Source organism: Natator depressus, chromosome 4 (assembly GCF_965152275.1).
Source record: "Natator depressus isolate rNatDep1 chromosome 4, rNatDep2.hap1, whole genome shotgun sequence".
NCBI classification, from domain to species: Eukaryota; Metazoa; Chordata; order Testudines; family Cheloniidae; genus Natator; species Natator depressus.
Window position 1 is genome coordinate 67,146,933 of NC_134237.1, and position 22,447 is coordinate 67,169,379.

General features: G+C 39.2%; 1 protein-coding gene across 1 annotated transcript in view; it reads left to right on the plus strand.

The window, feature by feature from the left end:
- The window catches only part of TLL1 (tolloid like 1), a 196,048-nt gene that overhangs the window by 97,460 nt on the left and 76,141 nt on the right, over window positions 1–22,447 (plus strand). The window contains exons 4-6 of the mRNA XM_074951107.1: window positions 264–416; window positions 2,511–2,628; window positions 17,591–17,769. Of these exons, the coding sequence (XP_074807208.1) occupies window positions 264–416; window positions 2,511–2,628; window positions 17,591–17,769 (450 nt within the window). The remainder of the gene's footprint in view (window positions 1–263; window positions 417–2,510; window positions 2,629–17,590; window positions 17,770–22,447) is intronic.

Genomic DNA, 22,447 nt, shown 5'->3' on the forward strand with positions numbered 1-22,447 from the left:
GTCTCTTTAAGGTGTTAAAGTGCCTCTTTGCCCCATTGCATGTAAATTATGATACTGAAGATTGAGTCTTTCCATTTCAAGCACTTCTAACAAATAGATTATTGTTTGTACGTCTCATTGAAAAGCTGAATTGTTGTGTAAAAAGCTATGTTCTGTTATTAAAGTGCATAATGAAAACATGGAGCTTTGGCCTTGCAGAAAACAAATGTTTTCATTTGTGATCTCTTTTGTCTCATATACTGTTTTTTAAAATATCATTACAGGTTTTGAGCAAAACAATTCTTCTAAGGGAAGATCAACTGTAAAATTCTCAGGGAAAAATGAGAAAAACCGATTTCCCAGAGCTGCTACGTCACGAACAGAAAGAATATGGCCAGGGGGTGTCATTCCGTATTTTATAGGTGGAAATTTCACTGGTAAGACAAAGGGAGAAGAAGGATGAATGTCTTTTTAAAAAAAAAAAACAGGTTCATGAAGAGCCAAATGTAAAGCCAATTGGAATCAATGGGAAGACTCTTATTGATGTCTTTTGGCTTTGGGTGAGGCCCTAAGTAAAACTTTTTTGTAAATGTTTATCGATACATTAAAAAATTGTTCCCAAAGGCAATCTGGCAATTTATCTATAAAATTAGGCTCTGATGTTTCAGAGGAGGTGAGAATGTTTGTTTGTTTTCATTGTCTAATTTCTTGCTATTTATTTGTAGCAGGATACAATTAAATCTGGCGCAAAACTATTGTGGCATATTCAGTACAAGGCTATAAGTGGCTTGACTGGTAGTAAGGTGAATCTTGTTCAATTGACTTCATTGAACAAACTGGGCCCAATTCATCTGTTCTGTAATTCTGTAATGTACTTTGTAGATGAGCACATAAAATGTTATTTGAAATAACCGTGGAACTTTAAAATATACGAGGGAAGATTGTAACTAATTAATAGAAATAATTTTAAAATAACTTAATAATTTTTAAATACAGTGTTATAAAAGCCTAAAATAAATATCACCCTGTAAAGCTGCAAACAGATAAATACTAATGGGGAGGAAGAAGGACATTTAAAAAAAAAAGGAGTGGAGAAAAAAGGATTGAAAAAGATAGAGATAAATATAGAGCCAGCAGTGCTGTGCAATAACATCTTGCTAATTGTGCCTCAAGGGGATACAGAAAACTGAAAGAGCTTGGGAAAAGAAATGTAGTCAAGAAAGATTAAAAAAATATTCAAAAATATTTCCCCAAAGCTCACAGCTGAAGGTCAGACTTCCAGTTTGGATATTTACACTACATTATACTGAACATGACCTTTGTTTTAGGAATGGCATTTATTAAAGAGTGCTGAACAACTAAGTGTAATAAGTAATGTGAAATGTTACACACATTACAAGTTTCTTACACTGAAAGGTAAATTCCAAAACGCTTGTGTGTGTTTAAGAAAAAAAAAAGGGGGGGGGGGTGGTAGGTGGGAGGATGGAGAGACAGGGGAAGCAGTGCTCTTTCATCTTTAGGTCATTGACTTGAATCCAACCTAGTTTGGTAGTGGCCAAAGATTATTGCCATATGATAGGTCTTCAGTTTTTATGTTAGTCTCAAAACTCTATCCCATTGGATAAGTCTCTGTATCACAAAAACTACTACCACAACCAACACTAATCTGCAACCTTGTTGTCAGTTTTGTATGTAATGGTATAGCTAAGTATGTAATGGTATAGAGAATGAATTGCCTCCTCTCGCCCTTGAGATGATTCCTTCAGGTCAGGATTTGAACACATTGGAAGAGTACAAGGAAACTAGCACAGCTGCTGCCCAGGTGCTTTCTGTTCTCTGGTCTGGTCCTAGAGACAAAGGGTGGGATTTTCAGAAGCTGGCCTAACTGTGTCTCTAATGAACTCAATGGTAAAACTTCCATTGATTTCAATGGGAGTGGAGATAAGCTAATGCTGAAAGCTTTTGATAATCCCACTCATCAACTGTCCCTCTCCAGGCATATTAGTCTGGTATTTTTCATGATCATTAAATTTTCTCTCTCTCTCTCTCGCACACATGCACGCAAAGGAAAAAAGAGAACATAGTCCAAGATTCCAAATTGTTATCACAGGCTGTGGACAAATTGTTAGAAAACAGTCTAAATTCCATCCACATAAAGATTAAAAAATGGGCTCATACACCCGCATTTAAAGGTACAGATCTCTCAGGTGCACACTTTGTTTCACTGTGTAGTTAATTAAACACACTTGTCTGTTTATGGACATATAACTTTGCTTCTGATTTTTAAAAATGTGGCCCTTTGTGCATGGACTTTGAAATTGCAGATATGTTTACAGAACAAATTATTTGAAAACCAGTGCCTTCTTCACTTACCTTTCAAAACCTGAGGTAAACGTTTTCTCACATTTTAAAACAACTGAATCTCTAGGTTTTTACAGCACTGTGTCATACTAAGATTAAAATGTAATGCCAAGAAGAAGGATGCCATTTTGAAAACCTTTTTTTTATTTCATGTTACACAATTCTTCCAGGCAGCCAGCGAGCAATGTTCAAACAGGCTATGCGGCACTGGGAAAAGTACACATGTGTTACATTCATTGAACGAAGTGATGAAGAAAGTTATATTGTATTTACATACAGACCTTGTGGGTAAGTAGGTACATGTGTTAAAGGGTATTTGTACTGTATATCTTTGAGTACCAAGAAGTAAACAGCAATTTCTTGAAGTTCTTTGTCAGTTTTTTCTCAATTTAACATCTACAGGAAAAGCTATGCATTCAGTGTCTGAATCCTGCACACATTCTAATTGGCTCTCTAATAACTATCAGTCTATACTTTTGGCTCTTGAGAAAATCCACATGTGCTCAGGAAGGATTTTAAGTTTATGCCTCTTTTCTTGTATGTGACACTAGATAAAATTAGAGAGACAAAATAGGTGAGGTGGTCTCTTTCATCAGCAGAAGTTGGTCCAATAAAAGATATTACCTCAACCACCTTGTCTCTCTAATATCCTGGGACTGACACAGATACAATCGCACTAGGTAAACTTGACTTATACTGAGATATAAAGAATACACTGTACAACATATGTGTGCGTGTGTGAGCGCATAATGTATATTAGCGATACATAGGGTATATAATAAAATGGAGAAAAATGCAGATATAGATGGATATTTCTCATACTTTTAGTGTATAGGGTTTATTTATTTATTCTTAGCTCTATTAATTTCACTTGTCTCTATGGTGAGTTACATAATACACTTACTTTTCCACTCTCCTAGTCTAGCTTAATCATCCAAAATATTAACTTTCTTTGTATTGATTGTCCTTACTTTACTTTTGTTTGAACAGCAAACCTCATGACTTTTCAGCACATTCCTTCTTCCAGGTCACTGATGTAATACAGTGAACAAAACAGGTCTTATTACTGGTCGTTGTGACCAGTTACCTCACTCCATCCTGAAATGCTTCTCACAAATGCCGGTGATAATTATTCCAGTTGTTTTCTGAACAAGAATTCTGGATTTTACAAACCAGTCAATGACCTTACTGCATAAACCATATTAACGTCACCCGGGGCTGATTTCCCCTGTAAACACCTGCAAATTAACTCATTATCATTCTTAAAACGATCCTTTGATGTGGTGCCTACAAAAAAGAAGAAGAAGAAGAAGAAGAAGAAAACAACAGTTAGGCTGCTGGTGTGCTAAAACACAGCCGATCAGGCTGACCAATATTGTCTTATTGTTTCCTTGTAATCTCCGTCTGTCCTTATCCATCTGTTGTCTCTTGTCTTATACTTAGGGCTTGTCTACATGTTGCCTTAGTCTGCACCATCTGGGGTGTAAATTCTAATGCACACTAGCTTGTTGTCCACTAACTGGTCATGTAGATCCTGGTGGTGTGCACTGAAAGTTCCCCAGTGCATGTTAACGTAGTACTGTTGGAAATGGAGCTAAGAGCTAGTCAGCAGATATTTATAAAGCAGGTATCAGCAAATAATTATAAAGACTGCAGGGAGAGTGTTACGTGCCTACAATTATTTAAATGAATGAGCAAAAGTGCTGCTGCATTCTGAGCTATCTAAAAGTGCTGAAGAAGCTCTGAAGAAGGAGGAAATGACAATTAATGATTCTTATGTTCCTGAAACATAAGTTACTTAATATGGTTGTCACCTCGCCAGATAAATAAGAGCGTAGACTCGTTGGATAAATAAGGACTGGTATGTACAAACAACTTTGGTAGTATGTCTGGCACAGGATTTTCTGTGGAAAGGATCGAGTCAAAAGAGACACCAAGCCATTTGTATTCACTCTCCACTCCACGACTGACACATCGGGAACTTACCTTGGTTCTTTCCCATGGCACTCTGCTGTGTTGATTTGTCAGCAAATTGTTATCATTATTTATTTTTTGTATTACTGAAGCATCTAGAAAGCCCTAGTCATCGACCAGGACCCTGTTGTGTGATGTGCTGTACAAACACAGAATAGAGAGCTTCCCCAGAGAACTTATAATGCAAGGGCTCGTCTACACAGCGATTTAGTGCATGACAGGCTAATACGCTGCAGATTCACACCCTGACTTGTCACACACTAAATCACCATGCAGACAAACCCCAAGAATAAGACAAAAGACAACAGATAGGTACAAATAGACAGGGGAATACAAGGAAACAATGAAACAGTATTGGTCAGTGTCCTAAGCAGTGGCATCACGCCAGTGACCTGTTGTCAAAATTTTTGTAGGCAAAGGAGAGTATTAAGACATTTTTTTTCTTTGGAATGAATATTTGGGAGGGTGCTCCTCCCAGCATGAGGGGCAGCAGGAGACAAAGCTCAAAAGTGCTTGTTTGGAAATTTAACAAGTGGATGATGGATGTTGTTATCATGGGCTGATCAGAGGTGATGGTTGACATCTTACAGTGAATGAGAGAAGATAGGTAGTGTGTGGATAGGCCATGAAGGACCTTGAAAGTGAAGACAAGTAGCTAATGTTTGATGCAACAGAGGAGGATGAGCCAACAGAAGATGGTCAAAGGAAGGGGCTAGGAAAATACTCTTTGCAGCAGCATTCTGAATGAGTGGGGCAAGATGGCATTTTTAAAGGCCAGAGAGAAGGATATTGCAGTAGTCAAGATGAGAGAGGATGAGAGCCTGAGTGAGTTTTTGCTGTGTGGATGGATAGGAAAGGCTGTATTTTGGAGATTTATTCAGAAAGAATTGGCAAGATTTAGACATAGCCTGGATATGAGGACCTAGAGAGAGAGATCTGAGTCAAAGATAATACCCAGATGATGGCCCTAGTGATAGGCGAGATGGTGCTGTTGTCCACAGTAATCAAGAAGGGTGGTGGTAGGGGGAGCTTGGGGGAAGGGAAAATTAAGAGCTCTGTTTTAGCATGTTGATCTTGAGCTGGTGGTTAGACATCCATGAAGAGTTGTCAGAGAGCCAGGCTGAGATTTTGGTTTGGATGGAAGGAGACAGGTCTGGAGTAGACACATAGATCTGTATGTCATCTCCATAAAGATGGTAGTTGAATTTATTTTTGCATATATTTTTACAGAGGTTTCTTACGGCATATCTGAACATGTTCCTTCTTATTTCTCAAAAGGCAGTCTTTGGGGCGAAGTGCTAAGCTATTTCTGAGTCTGATCCTTTCTGTTTAGAAAATCTGTAGTATCTTCCCAAAATGGCATGATAATGAATTTCATGAGGAAACAAACAGAAAAATGTTAATTTATATATTGAGGTATAGCACTCTGCTATGCTAATCTTATCTACACATCAACTGATCCATTGCTTCTCTAATCTCTGTTTAATCATAAATGGCCTGGTTTTCAGAAGTAGGGAGCACATATAATGCACACTGATTTCTGTGGGAACTGCAGTTCCTCAGAATCTCTGAAATTCAGCTCAGAATTTTTTGAGATGGCATATCATTATGAACAATATGATCACTAACATAGATGGTACAGTTACCAAGTGAGAGATTGTATCAAAGGGAAGAAAACTGCATGGTTTCATTTCCCACTTTTGATTACTCTTTGCATCTTCTGCTTCTCCGTATTGGCCTTTGTTTGTTTCTGTTGTAATTAATGCTAATAGTGTGTGGTCATATATGAATTTGTTAATACATGCAATTTTCCTTTTAGTCCTTTCCCTTTATCCCATTTCTCATCCACCTCTTTCCACCATTCTTTCACTTACTTCAAAATGTACTTTGTGGATAGTCATCATCCATATTCTTTTTTTGCTCACTTATATTAAAATAAAATAAACATTGTACTCTTGTAATTATTACTTAGAAGCTCCTCAACTTCATCTCCATTTATGTTCTCTATTTTTTAATATCTGGGTAGTTCAAAGCTTTCATTACTGTTTGCCCATTCACAACCTTTTTGGTTTTGATTACCTATGGATCAGGTATCTCCTCATCAGCAGGCTTGTAGCAATTTCCTCTACTCATATTATTCATTTTATTAGCTTCAGTTTTGAACTGTGGTTCATCCTCATCATGTCTCATTTAATTAACACAGTGTTTGAGATGGGACCCAGGTATTGTTTCATCATCTATTACAGTTGAAAAGGCAAACACTGGTGAGTTGAGATTCCATAGTTAGTGGATGGTGGTCATTTGTACTGCAGTATGAGCACTGGAAAATAACGATTTATAGTATAGGGTTTATGATTGTTACCAAAGCAATGTACATTGTTATTCTTGGCCACTGGATAAATAATAAATATGGATGTAGTTACTGGGTTGTGGTATGTAAAATTTTTATCTCTAAACAGGTTGAAAGAGTGCCATGTTGTGTAAACCGCTAGTTGGTAATTACAGTCTGTAATATTCTTTAAAGAATTGCTGCTTATGGTTCCTGGGTGGTATGTGGAAACTGCTTGGAGATTCAGTCACTATATTATGCTGTATGGGAAGCCAAAAAAGGGCTCAGCTGTCCCAAGTGGCACTTAATCTCATGCTCACAATAAATATCACTGAGAAAAAGAGCAAGTCTGTTTTGTATGTGGTGAGTCTGAAAAGGAACAATAAGTCACAGTGTTTTCACGCCGCAACATGCCTTTGATCTTCGTGGCAATTTTTGTTATTTACCTGCACACTTAACTACTTTCTTATGGCAGACTTCATGTGATTTAGAGCAGTCACTGTTGATTTTCTTCAGTATGGGTGTTTGAAAAAGTTGTTTGAAGTAAAGAAAACTCATGTCATGAGTTTCATATGCTCTAATCTGTACAGCTTCTAAATGGTCAAAAGCTGTTTGAACCAAATGCCATGTTTACATGCTAGACATTACAGACTGGATTTTTTAAAAAAATGGATAAAGGTCATATTCTGTCTTTAAAAATATACTTATGCTTTAAAGTTTTGTTTTAGTAGCTTTATTTCTTGCATGTAGAAATGACTGGCTATTTAAACAGGTGATACAGTTCTTTCATGGAGTTAAAAAAAGTAATATTTATATTAAAATAATCATATTAAAAGGTCTCTAAATGTTAGTAATGGCTACCACAGTCATGCATGAAGAAGCTAGGTCATAGTGAAGCTCTGGTCGTTCACCGTTCATAACCCTTCAAGTCATAAGCATGAGTAGAACTGGGTATGTAGTGGGGAGGGGGGAGGAGGAGAAGTGTTACTGAAGGTTTTTGTGAGCTGTGAATCACATTCTAATTCAGTCATGTTTGTACCACTTTTTGTTTGCTTCTTGGAAGTTTGTGTGAGAGTACAAAGTTTTGTTGGTATAGTCTGAATATTAACAGGAAATCAAATTTTGAACCTGTAGCAAAGATTTGTCTAATCAAGAAATGAAATTAACTTCTGGCTAAAGCAGAAGTAGTTTATAAAAGTTAAATCATCCAGTCCAGGAAGAGAAACAACAGCATGTGACTTACTGAAGGTGACTAGTTGTACAGCTTAAGTAGCAAATTGATGTAGACTTAGCGGTGAAATGAGGATAGACACATTGATGGATTTTATCTGGCAGGCTGTAACTTTTGTTAAAGCTAAACAGAGGGGAGGGGCTCTACCCACCCATCACCCATATGCTCCTATACGTGGCAGGTGTTACAGAACTCCTACTCTAGGGTCCATAACTTGGGGTAGTCTCTCCTCAGCCTACCTCCCAGGACTCAGCTCACTCTGAGGGGGACAGAGGGTGCAGAAGGGTGAGGACCTCAACCGACAAGGGCCACAAAGTCTGACCATATCCTGTAAGACAAAGGGCCTTCACCAAAATCCCAGGTTTTTACCTCTAGGAACTGTCCATTTTATCCTTTAACCCCACTGGGAACAGGGAGTGCCATCTTGATCACCATCTCTCCTCCCCCAACCCCCACGACTCCTGCCCAATCCAGGCCCTCACATTCCACAACCATTTGTCAGTGCTTCCGTCTGACAGATGTGCCCATAATCTCTGAAAAATTCAGGCCTTTTGTAATAGATATCCCTGTGCTGTATCACCTGTCTCCAGGAATATGCTAGTGACCTCTCTATTCACTTTCTTCCTTGCCTTGTCCATGCAGGCTGCATCTGCAGCTCCCTGCCAAACCCATCTGGTGGGCTTTTCTGATCATACTAACATAACCGCTGGCCACAGTTGCCTAACCCAGCTAGCATCCCTCTGGATTCTATCCCTTAAATTGACTCCTGTGCAGCCCTTGAGATTATTCTCCGAGGTGGATAGCCAGGATGTGAGGGGATCTGCTTTGTTCAACAATGAGAGTAGAAGTGGCATGAGCTGATCCCACTGTATGCCTCTTCTGCCGACTGGACGCAAAAAGCTTCAGACCTGAAGCCTAGCTGAGATCTGCCTGCCATCCTGGCTGCCCTCTTCTACAGAGTGCTTCAGATCTGCATATTGAGTATGCTCTGGGTATCCTCTGAAACAAAAAAGCTTATGGGATTAGTTGCTTTTTACTGTTCCCTGCGATCTTTTCCTAGGTGCAGACATACGTCCTGTAACACCTTGATTTCCTGTGCCCTTTCACCTCTACTTTCCATGGACCAAAGCCCCTGCAGACATTGATGTCACTGTCCCAGTCCTGAAAGAATGAGTACCAAATATACCTAGGTCAAGAACGTAGTAGCGCAAGGTTTTTCCTCCGTAGCGCAGGAAATTGGGAAGCTGCCATCACCGTGTGTGGACAGCAAGCCTGGCTGCAGGCTCTGGATTTTTAGTAAGGCTTTCACTGCCTTTACAGGGCACAAGTGTTTGTCTGCACATTCCTTCAACACCACATATGCCCTTCTGTTCTTTTTGAGGACCTTAACTGCCGGGACCACTGTTCCTGTCGATTGTCGTACTCTGTTAAGCTCAATGCTCACTGGAACCTTCCCGCAGTTGCCAAAAGCACCAATTCCCTCACTTTAAAAGTGCCAAAGAGGGCAAAAATGAATACCACCCTAAATAAAATGGCCTCCCACTTCTGCAGACCCATCCTAAAGCCTTTAATAAGACTGGGTTTTCACTGTTATAGGTAATGTTGTCCCTCTAGTGCCAACCCCTCCTGTACCACCCTTCTAAGAGCTTCAGTGGTAAAACAAAGCCTGCCTGGATCTGGGAAACCTGCCAGCCTACTTGAGTAGGACAGGCCTGCTATTTCACCAGATATAGTGGAGAGAGCCAACCTGCAGTGGGTCAAAGACACCCCATATTGCACCATCTGGTGTGTAGGTATGGCCCACCCATGATGAAGCCCTTCCTGAGCCCTAAATGTCATGAATTCTCTAAGGCTGGCTCACAGGCCCTGCGGGTATGTCTACATTGCAGTTAGACACCCAGAGTTTGTTCATGACAGCTGATGAGGGCTCACGAACCTTGGGCTAAGGTGGTGTTTAATGACAGTGTAGACATTCAGGCTCAGGTATAAAATGAAGGCCCTCACCAGCTTCATTACTTGAGCAATCTTAGCCAATTGTATATTTACAATATGGACCACAGATTGTTTTTTGCACCAGAAACGCACTTTCTGTTTTAAAAGCTTTCTCCCCAAAAAGTGACTGCCAGCATTATAGGAAAAACCTTGAGGAAGGTAATGTCTCTTGTAATGGCCAGAGCCACCCAGCTTTCTGGCCACTTCTGTGCACACCACCTTCCTTGAAAGTAAACCTGTGCCTCCCAAGATGTCAGATTGTATCTGCAGTTCAATCTTGAGCAACCAGTCCAAACGTCATATTGAAATCAGATAAAACTCTTCCAGAAATCTTACCCACACTTTAAAATGTCCTTTCATTTCCCTTGTCATTCTGACAATGTTGGGAGTTGTACACTCCAGAAGAACCTGATGCCAGATGGGTGAAGAATGCCTGACTAGGAGCCATCACCCACACACCTTACTGAGGCTTGGACCCTCACTTTCCCCAAACTTGGACCCATGGACCTCCTGTATAAAGAATTTAGGATCCCATCCGGGAGGAATGCACTCCTCTGACCCACTACCACCAAAGTCCTGCTCACCTGTTCTCCTCGTCCCCTGACTCATTATCTGCATCAGTTATCTGCAGGCCATTGGTCTTACCTGTCTTCCTTTGCATCCTATTGGCAGCAGCTGCTGCTGCTGGAATGGTAAATAACCCTTTCTCTGCTGGAATGGAGCTATGCAGGCACCTGCTCCAAGTTAAATGTTATGAGCTTGGGAATGCTGGCCAATTAGCACTCTTCCCACCCCCCACCTATCTGCCCAATGAGTGCCAGAGACTCCAAGAATGGTGAGGAGGAATTACTTGGTGTCCCTCAGTGAGTGACTCCTTCCCTCACTGTTGAGGCTGTCGTCCTTCTCTGCCAGGAACATCAAGTTCCCCCACCAGTTGAGGAGGGTGGGTGGCATTTCTGAATATTGAGTAATCGAATGAATGCCCACTCTAAACAGTTTGCAAACATTTAGCAATTTGAAATTATTTCTAGTAAACTATTCAGAGAATAGTTTTGAATATCAAACAAATCAGTAAAAATCATGATCTGTTTGTGGACAATTTGTGGAAAGGACCAAAAGGGATAAATTCATCGGATTAGAACAAATATTGGCCTTCTGTATTCATGTGCCATTTTAGAGTCTAGTCTGGGAATAAATGAGTAAGCTACTACAAATGGAACAAAAGATTGTGTATCTATATAGTCCAAAATTAGAATGTAAGGAAAATAATGTGGTTTTGACTACAAGCCTTTTACTAAGAATTATATATGAAGGCGGAAGAAAACTGCTAACAATAATTTTCCTTACAATTTCATTCCTGGTGAAAATGTCCAAGGCAGACCACTATTGCTAACTTTATTTCTGTATGAGTGCCAATCCAATTTCCACTTTACCTAGAGGCATTTTGGATTGTGAATGGAAGGGGTGTGCTTTCACCAGTAAAGTGATTAACAAAATTGCTTCATATTGAGTTCTCTTGTGAATTACAGATTGTTTTCCTCTCTATGTAACCAGAGTAAAGGGTGTAATCCGAGTGGGTTTGTGGAGTTCTGCATCATTTTCATCCACAGCACCATGCAGTTAATGTCATGGTGAACTGCTATTATCATTCAATAGGGTGCTTTAAAGTATCACATTCTGTAGTGTGCAGCTGTTTAACCCGCCAAAAAACTGAGACTATGATCCCAGAGGTTTCCCCTTCCCACTCATCAATTTTAAGACACATTTTATGGCAGCTCTGTGAGGCTCAAAGGGCCCTTATTTTTCAAAGAATAGCGGTAGTGATCACTGCACTTTCTCTCTGCCAGTTGTTTCTCTTTGCTCACCATTATTGATCAGCTAGACTGATTACATGGAATTAGAGATTCATAAATAGTTACCATCTTCAACTGCTGTCTGGTGCAATAAAGATTAAAGAGATCAGGAGCTTTAAAGTCTGCTTGTTGGCTGAGTTTGAGAAGGATGACAAGTGCTCATACTGTAGAGAGATGCCTGGGCCTTGTGCCAAGCGCACGTAAAAGTGTGGTCACAGCAAAGGTCTTGCAAATCAGTGCCTTTTGATGTATAACTTTGTAATATTCTTGACCCTTTGACTCCATTTTGTTGTCTGAGTGATCAGAATGTTGTAACTTAATTGGATAAATCTGATGTGTGCATGGCAGGGCGCTCGATGCAGTAAATCCTAACGACCCCCCCACTCCCCGAGGATTCTATACTACTACTGTTATTTTAAGACGCAGCGTTTACTGTTGATGGCTGTTCTTCTTTGAAGTAGAAAAAGAGAATCAAAGATCTAGTCTGCAATCTGTGTGAAGTGCTTGAACTCCATTTAGTAATCAAAGTTAAGAAATTGCCAATTTTTTAAAAATAGGCTGATACTCTGTTTTTAACATAATTTGGCTGCTCAACTTGAGATGCCCGAGGGTGCCTGGTTTTCAGAAAGGCCTGTCCATTCACCTTCTGAAGCCAGGACACCTTTACAGTATCTCAAGTTGAGCACCCAAAATTACTGTTTACTTTTGAAAATCTTGCCCACATTGTCTCGCTTTAATGGGAATAGCAGTAAAATTTCACAAAATCAAAGAATATACTGTAAAAAGCGACCTCATTTTGTGATATAAAACCCAAAGCTCCCTCGGACAATATTTTACACTACTGTTATTCAAAGGCAAATAATTAGTATTTGTTTACATATCAAACATTTTATGTGATTCTATGTGCTGTGATGAATGTTTTAGGTTTTTTTCAAATCCCATTGCCTAGCTTTTGGAATTAATAGAGCAGAATCTTGAAAGGTTCTATGTTTCTGTTTGAGACAGTCAGAATAAAGAAGAAGCAGCAGAAGAAAAACAGTGAAGAGTACTGCCTGTGGCTGAATTTTCTAGGACTATGCTATTGCCTCATGATTTGAAAAAGTAATTGACAGTGGGATATAAGACACAAAATAGGCTGGTATAATACTGACTGAAGGTGCTGTTGCCTTCTTTGTAAATACAAGGGAATTGGCTCAAACTAAAATAGCCAATCCATGTGTTTTATTCTATTTAAATATGTTTCCCCCCTAAATATGCAGTCTCAGTTACCCATTGTTGAGGCTCATCTGCGATTGAGTTAACAGAGTCATGTAACCCTCCAGTAACAGAGCTCTGGCAGTAATATGGTAGCATCTTGGAGAAATTATAAATTATTTTTAGTTTATTTTTTCCTTAGATTGCATTTTGAAAACAGTGGTGTATAGATCACTTGAGGGTTACAGAGAGGAGTTGCTCACATTATGCTGGTACCTCTTCTCTCTTCTTGCTTCTAGCTATCAGAGGGGTAGCCATATTAGTCTGTATATGATGATCAGGTGGTTATCTTCTCCTATTTGCTGTACAGGAGCCACAGTTTGGTGGCACCTTAAAGTCTAACCCCACTTCTTCAGATGCATGGAGTGAAAATTACAGATACAGGCAAAAATATCTGTCTGTATCTGTGCGAGTTTTTTCATACAGCTAAATTCAGTACTTGGTACCATGCAAGGCACTGAATTTAGCAGTATGAAAAGACAGGCATAAATATCTGTCTGTATCTGTGCAAGTACCTGTAATTTTCACTCCATGCATCTGAAGACGTGGGTTTTTTACCCACAAAAGCTTATGCCCAAATAAATCTGTTAGTCTTTAAGGTGCCACCGGACTGTGGCTCCTGTACAGCAAAAGGAGGAGATAACCACCTGATTTGCTTCCAGCTGTTTCCGTAGGTTTCCAGACTCTTCAAGGAGGGCCTGCAGGATTAGAATAATAGAAATGTGGGGCTAGGAGTGACCTCAAGAGGTTATTTAGTCCAGCTGTCCACAAAGAGGCAGGACCAAGTGTACCTAGACTATCCCTGACAGGTGTTTGTCTAAGATGTTCTTAAAAACCTTCAGTGATTGGGATTCCACAATCTCTCTTGGACATGTATTCCAGTGTTTAACTACTCTTATAGTTAGAAACTTTTCCCTAATATCTTATTTACATCTCTCTTGGCCCATTACTTCTTATCCTACCTTCAGTGGACATGGAGAACAATGGATCACTGTCCTCTTTATAACAGCCCTTAATATATTTGGAGACTATTATCAGGTCTTCAGTCTTTTTTTCTCAAAACTAACCATGCCCAGTTTTTAACCTCTCTTTATAGGTCAGGTTTTCTAAACTTTTTATCATTTTTGTTGCTCTCTTCTGGACTCTCTCCAATGTGTCCACATCTTTCCTAATGTGCAGTGCCCAGAATTGGACAGAGTACTCTAACTGAGGCCTTACCAGTGCCGATTAGAGCAAAACAGTTACATCCCATATCTTACAAATGACACTCCTGTTAATACACTCCAGAATGATATTAACCTTTTATGAAATTCTGTCACATTTGGCTGCTACTCTGAAACCTGTCACATTGTTGACTCTCATTGAATTTGTGATCTACTAGAACTCCAAATCCTTTTCAGTAGTAGCCTAGCCTAGCCACTTATTTCCCATTTTCTGGTTGTGCATTTGATTTTTCCTTCCTCCGTGTAGTACTTTGCATTTGTCTATACTGAATTTCATCTTGTTCATTTCAGACTAGTTCTCCAATTTGTCAAATTCCTTTCCAGTTCTAATCCTGTCCTCCAAAGTGCTCGTGGCCCTTCCCTGCTTGGTGTCAGCCACTAATGTCAGCGTATTCTCCACTCTATTATCCAAGTTATTAATGAAAATATTGACAAGACAGACTCCTTCAGCACCCCACTAGATATGCCTTCCCAGTTTGACAGTGAATCATTGATAACTATTCTTGGAGTGCAGTCTTTCAACAAGTTGTGCCTCCACCTTATAATAATTCCATTTAGACCACATTTTCCTAGTTTGCTTATGAGAATGTCATGTGGGACATTGTCAAAAGATTTACTAAAATCAAGATATATCATATCTACTGCATTAAAGAAGGAAATTAGGTTAGTTTTACAGATTTGCTCTTGACAAATCCATGTTGGCTATTCCTTGTAACTCTACTATCCTCTAGATGATTACAAATTGATAATTTAATAATTGGTTCCAGTATCTTTCCAGGTATTCAAGTTAAGTGGAGTGGCCTTTAATTTCCTAGGTCCTCTTTCTTCTCCTTTGTAAAGATAGGTACTTTGTTTGCCCTTCCCCTGTCCTTTGGGACCTTACCCATCTTCCATGAGTTTTCAAACGTAATTGCTAACAGTTCTGAGATTGTTTCAGGTAGTTCCTTAAGTACCCTTGGATGAATTTCATCGGATCCCTTTTTGTTAATATTAATTGTCGGATATCTGGTCACCATTAACCTTTTTAATGAAGACTGAAGCAAAATAGGCCTTAAACATCTCAGCCTTCTTCATGTCATCAGTTATTAGCTCTCCTTCCCCACTAAGTAGAAGAAGTACACTTTCTTTCATCTTTCTTTTGTTCCTAATACATTTGAAGAACCTCTTCTTATTGCCTTTTATGTCCCTTGCTAGGTGTAATTCATTTTGTGCCTTAGTCTTTCTGTTTTTTTTCTCTACATCCTTGTGCTATTCCTCTGAACTGCTCCTTAGCAATTCATCCATGTTTTCACTTTTTGTAGGATACTTTTTTTTATTTTAAGGTCATTAAAGAGCTTGTGATGGAGTCATATTCACCTCTTACTATTCTTGCTATATTGTACGCAGTAGATAAAGTGATAGAGACAGATGTGTGTCAGAAATCTCAGCCAACCATTTGATCCCAAATATCTCTCCATCCCTATAGGTTTTGCTTTAGTCTCCATTCTTTCCTTTTCCTGTCATAGTGAGCAGACTACATTTTTCCAGACCTTCCAAAAGAGCAGACATCTCAGAAAACTGCTGAGTATGGATGCTGAAAAGGGCATACGAGCTCCATTAGTTTACATTGGAATCATGAAAGCACAGAAAAAAAGGAATGAAAAATGAGAGCAGTTGTGAAGCTGGCTTTTTTTTTTTTTTTACCACTCCTCAGAAAAATATGACTCTTCTGGATGAAGACTCTTATCCAAGAAGAAGGGAGAGGGAGAACAAGTAGACCATTTATTTCTGGACTACAATCTCCCAGTATTGAAAGATTACTTTTGTGGGCCACATTATCTGTCACATATACCCAGAAAAATCTCAGCGAGGGGGAGAGATGACATTCCTGTTTACTCAAGCACAGGAGTATCATGGGATTCTAAACCTCATTTCACTCCATTTCAGGGTTATCTACAAAGTATTCATCTCTCTTCTGTGTTTTGTTCTGTGAGATGTTAGGTAAATCTTCAAAGGGTTATGGTATCATTAACATTTAATATTTCTAAAGTCCTGCAACCATAATTAACGAAGTAGCTTGAATTTTCAGATTAAAAATGAAAGATTTACTTAGTAGCCAGCCAGAGTTGAGTGACTATGAAATCTGGATGAGTGGTACGAAGTACAGCAGAGATAGACACAGCAGGAATCTACCCCTGCTCCCTGCTGCTTCTTCTCCACTCTTCCCTGTTCCTCGCCCCCACAGCTATATAAGTCTCGTTGAAAGGTTGGGATATTGGAACCAAACTCATAGCTTTTGTGTTCTTATTAGAAAGAAAATTTTGTTCGGCCTCAGACCATTTGGTGGTTCTGGAATGAGTCAGAAATACAACAGGAATGCTATAGAGGGGGAATCGTTGTGTATTTTTAGAGTTGAGGGATTTTATGGAGACACAAGTCTGTGGGGCCTGGTGAAAGGTTTGGGAAAATAGATGTAGACACAATAGTTTTCTAATTCAATTTCTGATGTGATTTAGGCACCAATCGTCAAAGCACTTAGGTACATGATTAACTTTAAACATATGAATAGTCCCAGTGAAATCAATGGAGTTACAGTGGTATGAAAACTAGTGTTTTACTATTGAGAGGAGACTACATGAGAGAAGATTCAAGTCCAGTATGGTTAGTCATGGAGACTTTACTTTTGTTCTTTTTTTATTTTTTATTTATTTGTCATAGAAAGCATTTTTAGATTTTAAAATAGGTTTTGCTCTTTGCGTACTGAAGTGGAACATTCCCCGTCCATTAGTTCTTGAGTGAGGGCAACTTCTCTCTCCTAGCCAGAAAGCATGAAGATGTGGAGGGTTTTTGGTGTGGACTGTCTCCTCTACTGGGGGGAAAAAAAAGATGTTTCTTCATGGATCCTTATTCAGGGAATGTGGGAGAGGAATTTGAAAAAGCTGATGGCAGCACTTCCTAATGATCCAGAGACAGCTGCAGTAGGTGCTCCATTCCCAAGCAGAGCAGTAGAGGGCCAATCACATCCCCAGCACATCTGGTGGTGTTATATGTGCTACTCTCATATGAAAGACAGCACAGAAGCAGCACAACATAGCAAAAAGATGGATTTTAATCACAACCATTTTATTTTATTTGTTTGTTTTGGTGTATAAATCTCCTTTGTTTTCAGAATGACTCCAGGGACACAAATAACAGTCCCATTGGGTCACAAGTGGCACCTTGGATAAAGAAATTCATTCTAATAGTTATATATAATAATACTCTGTATTAACTACTGTAAATACTAACTTCAGCTTGTTGTAGCATTGTCATGTAATGTACTGTATTGATTTTTTTTTAAATTACCCTCTAGCAAAATTTTATTTTTAAGTCGTTTTCTTGAAAGTTTTAATCTCTATTGACATTTTTATTACAGGTGCTGTTCTTATGTGGGTCGAAGGGGGAATGGTCCTCAGGCTATATCTATTGGCAAGAACTGTGATAAATTTGGAATTGTTGTTCATGAACTAGGGCATGTGATAGGCTTTTGGCATGAACACACACGGCCAGACCGAGATGACCATGTAACCATCATTAGAGAAAACATCCAGCCAGGTGAGACAATTTGCTAAGGGTTCTTAGGTTATATTATTTCACTGTTTATTTTTGTTTTATTGAAGATTGTAACAATTTTTACATTTTTAAAATGCGTCTTTTCAATTCAAATAATTGCAATTGAGATTTTGAGTGTTCTTAGAAAATTCACCATTCTAATAAACTAGCCAAAATTAACATTTTTACATTTACACCATTTTTTTTATCTGGAGGGATCCCAAAATGATTCAAACTATATACAGTTTATACAGTACCACTAAAGTATGAAGTATACTACTGGAGTGGAGAGAAACAGCCAAATAGCCAGTTAAGCAACCTGGAGGGACTTCAGGGAAAACCACTAGTCTTATGAAAAGAGCCAAGGGACCTTTCATGTTCATACAGTGGAGGCAGGACTGTGGTTTCATGTTAAAGATAAGTACAATTGTGACAAGGCTTGGAAAATGAACTAAACATTAACAGAAATTGTTTTTTGACAGAAAATTTAGTTTTTGTCTAAATAACATTTTTTGTGACAAGTGTCTGCTTTATATGGGAACATTTGAGTTTTCATCAAAAATCAAAAGTTTTCTGTTTTCAGTCAGAAAATGTTTGTTTTTTTCAATGAAAAGTCAACATTTTCCATGGAGGAGAACCTTTCCAGCCAGCTCCATCCAATGCTTACTTGCTCTGGGTCTATGCCTATTCACCATGTTGAACTATACTGGTGCCTAAGCCTCACCTGCACCAAGCCACACCCCCTACTATATGTTCTCCTACTGATTGTATACTACTGGGCGTGGGTCTGTTGGGTGAACTCAGTTCTTCTAATTAGTGCTGCCCACTCAAATAACACCGGCTAACTTAATTCATGCTGCCTCCAATACACGAGTGCTGGGCCACTTCCCATACTCCTAAATAAAATAGTTAAGGCTGTTTTGCTCAACAATAAAGTCTTGCTGGACAGCATTCTCCCTACCCATTCATTAAATAAATATATGATCTCATCCCTTTCCCACACATGTACAAGTCCACAAACCCTCTGCTGCAGTGGCACACACATGACTATGTACCATGATCATCCTGCAAAGCCTTCTACTTCAGGAGGAAGAAGTAGTAGGCTCCTGCTTGACAACCCTGCTTCTTAAAAGTGGTAGCAGCTGCCTCCCACAACAGCTTCAGGTGCCTGATAAAACTTCCAAGCAGTAGCAGCACTGAAACTGTCTATGCAGGCTAAGCAAGACATCACTTCATTGGTTTACACTTGGTTCACAATTGGAAGGCTTTCTTCATAACCATAAAGGCTAGAAATTTAGTTTTTAATAAGAAGCTAATGACACTCACCCAGGAAGTCCTGACTTGTATGATACTCAGTTTACCTAACTGTGAAGTAGGCAGGTTGAGATAATCTTGTCAAGATATAAACCTATGATTCCAGAGATACTGTATTTCAAAGTTGATGTTTTAGATGCTAAAGGCGTGATTTTCAAAACTTCAGAAGCCCATGTTGACGTGGAAATATGCCTTTGCAATTTTGCATCAAATTTGCATGCACAGTAATGATGATTGTATACATAAAACCAATATTGGTATGCAAATTGATATGTGGTTATCTGACTAGCCATTTATACACCCATATTTAAATGCATTAACAAATCAGGTTTACAATCTGGCCCATACAATTGACAGTTTTATTCTTATCAACCATTCTTTGCAATGCTTGTCTGACCTGTTCTTGTTGGAACCAGAGTTGGGCTACAGAAGCTGATTTTGGCTCACAGAGGCAAGGACAGAAGAGCGTCCCTGAGAAGAATAAAAATCGCTGCTTCTGCTAGCATGCAAATACTGTGCTTGATTATAGAAGCCTAGACCTTATGTTGCTGCAGATGCATTTATTCTTACAAATTACTCATATTTAGTTCAAGTGAGTTCTTCATGGCACAGTAACAATTTTGAAATACAAAATTATGTTTAAACTTCTAGGAGATAAAAATGGCTTTTGGTAAAATATAGATTATAGTTCACAAGCAATTTAAATTGGTTTATCAGCAATTTTCATTTTTATTATCAAATGTGGACTATCATGCTGAGCATGAGAAGCAATGTAATCTAAAGGCTAGGGCCAATGCCTTGGAATCAGGATGCCTGTGGTTTATTCCTGGTTCTGTCTCTGACCTGGGTGACTTTGGCCAAGTTACTTCATCTCACTCTGCCTAAGTATCATCATTTGTAAAATGGAAGTAATGATACTTAGCTGCTTTGGAAAGCATGTGGACATCTACAGATGAAAAATACTATGCAAGAGCAAAGGGTTATATTTATTTATTAGCTATTCCAGTCACAACAGCAGAGCATTCTGCAAGAGACAACAGATGACAGCTATGATCTAATCTAATTTTGTTGTCACTTCTTTTATGCCTAATACATAATATTTTAGCAATATTTCTTCCTTTAATTTGCCTTATAGCAAGATCAGATTGTTAGTTTCCCTCTCCTGACAACAGGTTGAGGCAGAACAAACTTGCATTGTCAGTTTCTTTCTCGCTCTCCCTCCCCCCTGACACTGTCTATCCCCTTTTATAATATAGGTTGACAGTCACTAATCAGATTGTGCCAGTCAGCAAAACCTGCCTACTAAAATCATTGGCACTACTCACAGTAATAAGCATATAGGTATATAGGCATCTAACTCTCATTGATTTGAATGGGCATTAGGCACATAATTATCTTTGAGGATCTGGGCCATATTCCTTAAGCAAAGGTTTGTACTAGAAGTGCAAATGTTGGCTTGCTCAAGGAAGGTCCATACCTTACCTAACTTTGTCCTGATTGCTCATGCACTGATGACTTGATAACTTATGATTACTCCCTAACTTTTTCACACATGCACATAATTTTTAATTACATTTGAATAATAATACATACATAATAAACACAAATAATAAATACATCCTCAGCAACTTTTTCACATATACAGGATTGACAATGTGCAATGTGTTACGTGTTTGTGAGGGAAGTATGAGGTTGTAATTAAAGTTTTGCATTGTACTGTGAGGGAGATGTGTAGTCTTTAGAGTGTTTCCTTTACAGTTGGAATTGAGTTCTTTTGATGATAGAAACAATCTGTTGCTGTCAGTGGAAACATCCTGTGTGGTCTAAGAAGGGTGCTATAACTTGGCAATCCTAGCTTTTTAGGATTTTCACTGGGGGAGAGGGTGTCACACTTAGTCAACTTAAATCCCTTTTAAACATTTCCAGAATGGAATTATAATAACGGCTCAAGTCTCAAAAGAAATATGAAGGTACAGATTAAACAGATATAGGATATTTTAGAGTCCTACAAAATAAATAGCCTAACAGGATAAAATAAAGAGAACTTATTTTTCAGTATATGGGGTTTTTCTGCTTTCATCTTAACAGTGCTTTTGTTTCATTTGTTAACCAATTGCTCAGTGTTTGTGCAGCAGTGTTTTATTTTGCTTTTAGTGCCTTATTTTACCAGATGGCTTGGGTAAAACAAGAAACTAAATTACACAGCTCTTAAACACACACAACATAACATGCAGTTTCGAGAATCTCTTTAAACTAAGCCAGTCTTGTTATGTTTTAAGTGTTACACTACATGCAACTGATATAGGCTAAGAGTTAAAGTTTGTACCCTGAAAAAGCCATTGTATGATTTCTTGGTCGTAAAGTAATATTTACGTTTTTTAATTAGTGGTGCAATGAAGCTGTTAAGATTCCCACCATACTCCTTAGAATGGGACTTTGAGCAGGACTGGCAAGGAACAGACACTTCTCATGGATCTTATTCTGAAGGATTGAGAGAAGCTCAGACTCCTCCCGCTACCCTTTGAGTCCACACATTGCACATGTGCTCTTCCCTACTTCCTTGAGCTGCATCCTGGACTCCTATGTGTGCTAAAAGGGGTTGGGTGCAATAACTGCTCCTTGTCCTCCTTCAGGCTTTGCCTGTGATTGGTGGATTCATGTCACAGGGAGAACTTGTTGCCACCTGGACCTGCATGTGAATGGGTACAGTATGTACCTTCCTCCTGGGTTGGGCCTGCCATTCTCAGGCCACCCACCCTTCACCTTGCAAGCTTCCACCTTCCTCCTTAGTTCCTAGCTGAAGCTTCTAATGTCCCTTCTTCTCAGACACTTTGGGCTTAGTCATCGGTAATTGGAGTCAGAAAGGCATTTCCATCAAGAGGAAATTGGCATGGGCAGTGAGGGTGTTTTTGATTTTCTATTAGTATCCAGGAAGTTTGGCCAGTATTGTTTGTTAATGTAGGTCACAACTTTTGGCAGGAGTCCAGTGGATCTGGGTTTGAGCAAAAGCCAGTTTGCATACTTGTATACTGACAAGGACCAGTGGCTTTGGGCCGGGACCGGTGGTTGCTTGAAGGACTGGAAGTGAACCTCTATTTCTAACACAGATCCGGGCATCCCTTACATGTCCCCCTAACAGTTGCATGAGGTTAGGGTGGGAGGGGTAGCTGGAAGTTGGTCCAAATAGCTGTTGTGGTAGATGGGGACTGAAAGGGTAGCCTCTACTTACGCGAAGTCACTTTGGTAGCCAGCCTGTGGAATCCCCACTGAACAGCTATCTGCTGGACTGTTTGTGGTGGGGTGTATTTTTTTCTTCTATCATTGATGGCTAAGTTAATGAATGTTGTGGCCTCCATGTTTATCACAA